Source organism: Sprattus sprattus (assembly GCF_963457725.1).
Source record: "Sprattus sprattus genome assembly, chromosome: 2".
Classification (NCBI taxonomy): Eukaryota; Metazoa; Chordata; class Actinopteri; order Clupeiformes; family Clupeidae; genus Sprattus; species Sprattus sprattus.
The window spans coordinates 19,367,772-19,376,607 of NC_137921.1; the positions used below are offsets into that span (position 1 = coordinate 19,367,772).

At 44.2% G+C, this 8,836-nt stretch overlaps 1 protein-coding gene across 1 annotated transcript in view; it reads left to right on the forward strand.

Annotated features, from left to right (window-relative positions):
• nbas (NBAS subunit of NRZ tethering complex) overlaps positions 1-8,836 on the forward strand; it is a gene marked incomplete at both ends in the record, with an annotated part of 156,630 nt that overhangs the window by 136,497 nt on the left and 11,297 nt on the right. Inside the window, 3 exon segments of the mRNA XM_080857545.1 lie at positions 278-417; positions 2,698-2,845; positions 4,397-4,525. Coding sequence (XP_080713671.1) covers positions 278-417; positions 2,698-2,845; positions 4,397-4,525 — 417 coding nt within the window.

Here is an 8,836-nt window from a genome sequence, read left to right on the forward strand (position 1 = left end):
ATTTTTTTATGTACTATACATATATTTATATATATATATCATTTATATACTTATCTACTAAGAACAATGTGTCTATCTGTCAGGTGGAGATGAAGGACATACCAGATGAACAAACTCGTCTCTTGTCTCTCTCGGTCTGTGTGTGTGTGTGTGTGTGTCTGTGTGTCTGTGTGTCTGTGTGTCTGTGTGTGTGTGTGTGTGTGTGTGTGTGTGGTGTGTGTGTGTGTGTGTGTGTGTGTGTGTGTGTGTCTGTAATATGTCTGTGTCTGTCTCTCAGGTGGAGATGAGGGACATAGCAGATGAACAAACTCGTCTCTCTCTCTTCCGGGACCTGCTCTCCACCAGCAACCAGTGGGCGGAATTTCAGCACCTCATGCTCCTCCTCCTGGCGTGGCCACCCGTAACCAGGGACAACATGTGAGTAAAGTTTATCTCTTGCTATATATATTTATTTTTCAGTTTTTAAGTGGCTTATTTTTTTTGTAAATTCTTTCAGACTGGTGAAGGTACAAGGAATGAGATGTGTGATATTTGCATATAGCACACAGTATAGATCCAGTGTTCACGGTAGTACACCAGGAACTAAGAACACCAAGGCCATGGATTTGATAGTCACAGATGAAAATGTACATTGGCGCAATACTTAGTCACTTTGGATAAACACGTCTGCTAAATGACTAAAAGTAAAGCTCATATGGATGTATGTATGTACATACTGTATATGGGTGTTGGTGTCGACCTCCTGAAAGGAGCTTGTAAGGCTAGCATACGGCCGATTCAGCACTACAGTAGTTAGCTGTGTGTGTGTGTGTGTGTGTGTGTGTGTGTGTGTGTGTGTCTGTGTCTGTGTCTGTGTGTCTGTGTGTGTGTTTTTGAGTGACCTAAAAGGCTGAGGGCAGAGTACATTTCCCAACTGAAGTGCCATTAAGCAGCAATTAGTTTAATCGCACAGCACTGCTGAAGGTTGTGTGTGTGTGTATATGTACGTGTGCGTACGTGTGCGTATGTGTCTGCTTGTTTGTTTTGTGTGTGTATGTATGGGGGGCAGGTGTGTGTACATGTTTGTTTTGTGTGTGTGTGTGTATGTGTGTGTGTGCCTACGTGCTTGTGAGGGAGAGGTATAGAGTACATCTCTATTATTCAGCTGCAAAATAAATGTATGTGTTTGTGTGTCTGGTGGGTGTGTGTCTGGTGTGTGTGTGTCTGATGGGTGTGTGTCTGGTGGGTGTGTGTCTGATGGGTATGTGTGTTTCTGTGTCTGATGGGTGTGTGTCTTGTGGGTGTGTGTTTGTGTTTCTGTGTCTGATGTGTGTGTGTTTGTGTGCACATCTGCATGTGTGACTAATCTGCTTGACATTTAAACAGGATGGCTTATAAAAAGATGAAGAACAGTCATGGCTTATTTGTGTCGTGTGTGTGTGTGTGTGTATGTGTGTCTGTGTGTGTGTGTGTTTGTGTGTGCTAGTGTACGTCCTTAATCAGTATGTATCCCTGCAGCCATGCTTTGACTAGACATTACTAACTTCATCTGAAATGTTTTTGAACTGGACTAAAGCAAAGCATTTCACAGAGGCAGAGAATATGGCTGAAACGTTGGCAGTGTGCTGTGCTTAGCAGAACTATAAACACACACACACACGGAAGCTTCAGTCAAAGACAAAGGCAACTCGGAAACACTGAGAGAACTTCAGTCCATCAGTCTGGATTGGACTCTGTTAGATTGGCTGGATGATGATGTGTGTGTGTGTGTGTGTGTGTGTGTGTGTTTGTGTGTGTGTGTGTGTGTGATTTATGTGTATTTTTTTCTGTGTGTGTCTTTCTGTGTAATTTTGTGTGTGTTTGTTTGTGTATATGTGTGTGTATATAAAGGGCAGTTCAGGGAATGCTGCTGGCTATGGCAAACTTTACTTCAAAGTCCTCCCATATAGCCTGCACTTTAGAGACAAATCTCCTGTCACTCAATGTGAATGTTTAGCTGTTCAGGAGCTATGTGTGTGTGTGTGTGTGTGTGTGTGTGTGTGTGTGTGTGTGTGTGTGTGTGTGTGTGTGTGTGTGTGTGTGTGTGTGTGTGTGTGTGTGTGTGTGTGTGTGTGTGTGTGTGTGTGTGTGTGTGTGTGTGTGTGTGTGTAGTGTCCACCAGTTATCTCTGGCATGACATGCTTGATGGAGATTGGTTGTGATGTCCTCATCCACTAATGACGTGCGAATGGTTCCAGTAATGACTTGTGATTGGCTGATAGCTTCATTAGATGTGATTGGTAGATGATGTTTGTGTTTTAGGGCTCATCATGGCCGTGGCAGCAGGAGAATCACCCAGTAGGGTGGGTGTGTGTGTGTGTGTGTGTGTGTGTGTGTGTGTGTGTGTGTGTGTGTTTGTGTGTGTCTGTGTGTGTCTGTGTGTGTCTGTGTGTTTGTACGTTCAGAGCTTAGTCTCTTCATGTAAGCACATAAGGACACTGTGTGTGTGTGTGTGTGTGTGTGTGTGTGTGTGTGTGTGTGTGTGTGTGTGTGTGTGTGTGTGTGTGTGTGTGTGTGTGTGTGTGTGTGTGTGTGTGTGTTTGTGCGTATGTGTCTCTCTCACACACACACACACACATACACACACACACACATACCCAAAGACACAAATAATGGTTGTTCGGCAAAAAAAAGGAATAACCACAATTGTTTGTGTGTGTGTGTGTGTGTGTGTTTCAGGTCAGACCCTGAGCATAATCCCTGGGTGAGTCTGACCTCTTCTCTACTCACCCACTCCTCCTCCGGGTCAAATGTCAGCAATGTAGGAGGCGAGGTGTTGACCATGTGCCGCACCCTCTACCCCACCAAGCACACTCTCCCCTCTCAGGTAAGTGTGTGTGTGTGTGTGTGTTTTCGCGTGTGTGCGGGTGTGTGGGTGTGTGTGTGGGTGTGTGTGTGTGTGTGTGTGTGTGTGTGTGTGTGTGTGTGTGTGTTACACCACTAGTTTTGAATCAAAAGTTGTTTTATTAAACCAACACAACGAAGAGCCACCACACAGCTTTCCAGAAAGGTCCAGAAAACACCAACGCAACAAGCCTTTTCAGAAAAATGCCATAAACAGGCATCTGCTGGGAGAGGTGGCGTGGTAGTGCTTTTAAATGACTGTGTGCACCTAATAGCCACACCACCAGCACACACACAGGAAACTCAGCCATGGCCAGAGTGTGTGTGAGAGTAACCCATGCACTCTTTCTCTACGGTTTACACAGGAATGCACAATTCATACCTGACCACAGTAGCAGCGTCTCTCTCTCTCCCTCTGTCTCTGTGCAGGATGGGCTATGAAAGTGGAATAACAAAGAATAGTGAATTTCACACTGTTGCTCTTTTTTATCTATTCCCACTCACTTGCATGGGGTAAAACACTTCCATAAACCTTCAGATTCCTTCTTTAGTTGTTCAATGTATTATTGGACAAATCTGCTTCATGCAAGAACATTTTCAGATTTGTGTCTACCCTTACTTACACTCATTGTAACAGCAGACACAGGAACATTGACTTTGAGGATTTCAAAGCAAGTTATCTAAGTATCTTTGACATTGCTTACACAGAATGGAGTTGGAGGATGGGTAGAATTTGTTAACTCTTTAGACCTTGAACTTAACAAATGGACAAATGATACATGGCCTACCTTGGTCTGGGTAAGTTTGCATGTTAAAGGCTGCCCACTGCTCCTGGGGTCCTGGAGGAAGGACAGTCCAGGATGGGATAAATGCAGTAGATAAATTCACAAACGACCTCAGGCCTTTGTGTGCGTGTGCGTGTGCGTGTGCGTGTGCGTGTGTCCTGTGTCACCTTCATGTATTCACATGTGCAGTGTGTCGCCTGTGCGATTAAAGTCTGACAATTATATATACATACAATTATTATACAATAATTATTACAATTATTATTATATACAATTATATTATTATTATGTAGCCGATTGCACACAACAAATGAAGACTGCTCATTTGGAAAACAGTTGATTTTAATCATAAAGCCTACTGTGTACTGTATGCTCATGTGTTTGGGGCTGTGTAATCTGTCATGTGCGATCGATTAGCGATCATCTGCTACTGTTGAGCAATCACACTTGGGATGTTCTTGCAGAAATGCAGAAACACTTACAGTAAATACTTAAAGGGGTTGTGGGGGCGCGATTTTTACGTTTTGCTCTCTGCCATTCTTTTTTTCTTGCTTTCTTTATCATTTCTCATCTCTTCCCCTCTCTCTATCTCTCTCGCTCTCTACCCCCTCCTCTTTCCCTTTTTCATCTCTCCTCCACCTCCCTCTCTCTCTCTCTCTCTCTCTCTCTCTCTCTCTCTCTCTCTCTCTCTCTCTCTCTCTCTCTCTCTCTCTCTTTCTCTTTCTCTCTCTCTCTCTCTCCCTTTTTAGTGTATTGGCCAGGTGTCCCGCCTGCTTCTGGATCAGTCTTTGTTGCTGCCCGCCCTGAAACTGATGGCTGAGAGTCGGGATGAACAGCTGCTCTCACAGGTCCTGGATCAGCTCAAGGCAGTCTCGCAAGTAAGGCCATTTATATACACTTTAACTAACTTCAGCAGCACTTTAAGGACTGATTCTCAATCAGTATGCATGTGGTATTTCAAAGCGAAGGCCATTTACACTCCAAGACTTCAAGGACTGATTCTAGATCAGAAGCAGTCTTATGAAGCAATATCTTAAAAGTAGGTTAGAAGTAACTGAATAAATAACAAGTCTTGGGACAGAGAGCATCGGAGATTGTATTGACTACAGGCATTTAAAAGTTAAATATAAATACTGTGTGTGTGTTATATAATTAATAACGTAGTATTGGCACATGTGCAGAAGTACAGTAATAATACAGTGGATATATACAAGTAGAAACAAATTCTGTACAGTGATATATGGAGATTATAGAAATGAGTAAATTAGGAGTATATGCCTGTGCATATGTGTGTACACATGTTCATCCAGTCATATAAAAAGGGTTTCCCAATCAGGCTGGGCCTGTGGAGCTGAACCATCTCTCTCGCTCTAGTAGTGAAAGCATAGAAGGCTGTGTGTGTGTGTGTGTGTGTGTGTGTGTGTGTGTGTGTGTGTGTGTGTGTGTGTGTGTGTGTGTGTGTGTGTGTGTGTGTGTGTGTGTGTGTGTGTGTGTGTGTGTGTGTGTGTGTGTGTGTGTGTGTGTGTGTGTGTGTGTGTGTGTGTGTGTGTGTGTGTGTGTGTGTGCGTGCGTGCGTGCGTCTCTGTGTGTGTGTGACTAATTTAGTCTCTACTGCAATGCTGAATCATAAATGTACCTCTGAAATTACTGGAAAGCTCTGGAAGTGAAGAGAAAACCAACCACATGATTACAAAGTCAATGAAGTGCAGCTGCAGATGTGCCACACTGTTGACAGGTCCCATCCTATGCACGAGTGCCATCAAGCACGAAGGTGTGTGTGTGTGTGTGTGTGTGTGAGAGAGAGAAATCACACTGATTTATATCAGTCAGGTGGTCTCTTCATTGGTTTACAAACTAGCAACTTCTCCCCCCAGGCTAGCCCACCCTTATGTCTAGGCAGAGATCTCAACCGCTCCAATGGCATCCTACCCATCCTACCAATGTTTGAATAGTTTCATTCATCTATTCATTCAAGATCGAACCGTACAGAAAGTTCTAGAAGTGTTTAAACTTATATAAGTGTGTTAATGTGGACTTGCAGGACACAGCTTGTACGTTTTTTGGGGGGCTGGGTATGACTTAAAGGTGCCGGCCACGATTCTGCTGAAAAGTTGCCGTTGTTTGAGCTCAACAGCCAATCCCAATAACACTCCTTCCCTCCGTGCTCCTAAAGCAACGTGTGATTGGCTGTAATAGTGTATGGATCTGCACTTCGTTGACAGTTGAGATTTTTAGAATCGTGGGTAGCACTTTATTTGGATAGTCCACCTACAAAGACTTTACAGGTGGTTTGTTGAAATTCAAATACGGTCTTTCTAATTGTTTACTGAGCATCACCATAACCCAACCCCTAACATTAACCATAAATTGTAGTTAACGGAGTTTCAACAGATATGAGCATCTGTAGATAATCTGTGCTTCAAAGGTAACACTTCATATGGATGGTCCCCTACAGTCACATAACATTTACATTGTCATTTAGCAGACGCCTTTGTCCAAAGCGACGTAAAAGGGAGACATAAGGTTTAACAATAATATAAAAGGTCCTTAAAGTGCTCTGGAAGTCTTCTGGGTTGGATATGACTTAAAGCACAGGCGTGCTGGGGTGAAACTTCAGCGAAGTTGAGCCTAATTTATAATTGCCATTCCAGCCACATACAGATCATTTGCAGAGTCCTCCTCCATCTGGGGCAGTTCTGCACTGGCAGGCCCCAGGTCAGATCGGAGCTGTGACTTTGAACTTCTCAACCCAGATCGGCTGCACTCTCCAGAGCAGGGCTGCTCTAATTAAGCTGACTCCCAGTCAGGTCTGAAGTACGAGTTCAGCAGCATAAAAAGAATGTTCTAAACCTGATTGTTCAAATCCTTGATTGTGATTGGCTAAAAGCCGTTGTAAAATCCAGCATTACCTTACAATTTGACCTGACTACATTCCATATTACTGCGCAGCGAATGGCAAGGCATTCATATAGCGCATTTCATACCCAGTCTTCCATCTGGCTGTTGCGTTGCTTCAAGGGTTGCGTGGCAACGATTTATTTAGGAACTATAATTTTTAGTGGCGGAAGAATGACGGTTTATCATTAAACTATTGTTTCTTAAATTGAATTGTCTTTATTTATGAAACCATATCAAATATGTGTAGTAACAGATTTAGAAAAGCAATAAGCCCCGCGAGTCCGTGCTTTGCGCTGATTTTAGAACAGGTAAGGGGGTTTAACGGCACTCCGCTTCGCGTCGTGCCTAACAACTCCCTTACCTGTTCTAAAATCAGCGCAAAGCACGGCCTCTTGGGGGCTTATTGCTTAAGTTAACAGTCTGACCCACTATCTGGGTTGTTGGGCTGAGGCTGGAAGAATACGTCGCCTCCATACCGGAGTCCTTCATACACTGGAATTCCACAATAATACCATATAGATGTTGTTTACATTGAAATTATGCTTGCAGTTTGACTCTATAGATCTATGTCTGTAACAGCTGTCCTGTTAACCCACCCTTACAACATAACCTTAATCCTACATCTAGTCCTTAAAGTGTTTATCTTGCTGTAGTAGAAACTGTATGACACTGTACTCAGTAGGATAGTCATACTGAAACAGGGGACAAGGGCAATGTAATGCATTTTAAGCGTGACCCAAACTGTTAACCATATTGTACTGGTAATTCAGATTACCTTTTAACAGTGAAGCTTAGTGGCACTAAACAATCCCCTAGCATCACACACTTGCGCATCACACACACACACACACACACACACACACACACACACACACACACACACACTCTCACTCCTGCGAGAGCAGCACCATTAATCTTAAGCCGTGATTCTTCCCACAGAGAGGGCCGGGCCCTGCGATCCACCGTGAGTCGAGCCGAGCTCCTCTAAAGTGGGTCCACTTAACCCCTGGCCCTCTCCCTCTCTCCCTCTCTCTTTGTCTCTTTATCGCTCTCTCCCTCTCTCTATGTCTCTTTATCACTCTCTCTTCCTCTCTCTCTCTATGCCTCTTTAGCTCTCTCTCTCTCTTTATCTCTCCCCAACCCCCTCTCCCTCGTACTCCCTCACTGTTCTCTCTCTCTCCCCCTCCACCCCCCCTCTCCCTCCTCTCTCTCTCCCTCTCTCCCTCTCTCTCTCTCTCTCTCTCATTGACTACGGGCCTGATAAGCCGACAGTCTTCCATAATAGAGTCTCATCGCTCATCAGGGGACCAAAACTGACCTGGGTAAAGATAAGAAGTGCCGCTCAAGGAGGCTCCATTAAGAGCGGCTGGACCTGCGGCTGACCTTAGATCTGATGTGTGTGTGTGTGTGTGTGTGTGTGTGTGTGTGTGTGTGTGTGTGTGTGTGTGTGTGTGTGTGTGTGTGTGTGTGTGTGTGTGTGTGTGTGTGTGTGTGTTTGCACATGCCTGTGAGTGAATGCGTGTGTGTGTGTGTGTGTGAGTGCACATGCCTGTGTGTGTGTTCCTCTGTGTGTGTGTGCCTCTGTGTGTGTGTGTGTGTGTGGATGTCTGTGTGTGTGTGTGTGTGTGTACGTTTGTAAGAGAGAATAAGCTGAGATAATCTCCTCTCCCTTGAGCACATGAGGACTTTTATCTAAAAAAGAGAGAGAGATGGGGGAGAGAGAGACAGAGAAAGGGAGGGAGAGAGATGGGGAGAGAGAGAGGGGAGAGAGAGAGAAGGGGAGAGAAAGATGGGGAAAAAGAAAGAGGAGGCAAGAGAGAGAGAGAGAGCGTGGAAGAATACTAAGAAATAGAAGAATCGAAACGAGAGCGTAAAACGTCTGAATAAAGAAATTTGAGGAACATGATAGAGGGCAAGATTGACGGCCCTAAAGAGGAGGAAGATGGAGGGAATAGAGATTAAAAAGAAGAAAAAAACGGTGGTAGAAAGTCAATGTATTGAAAAGAAGGGAGAGGGTTTCACTGGGAGACTGTGAACTGTATCAAAGATAGACATAAAAAGTGATGGCACAGAGAGAGAGAGAGGGAGAAGGAGAGGAAGAGTGATGATGTGTTTATTGTTCCATACCCTGTGGGAGTGAGTGTTCCGTACAAAAGGGAAGTTGTGTTTAATGTTTCAGAAGTTTGAAAATGTCATCTCATCCTCGCGTGTGTGTGAGTGTATGTGTGTGTGGCTGTCAGTGTTTGTTTGTGTCTGTAAACAAATACATTATTCACTGCTGAAGTGCTATC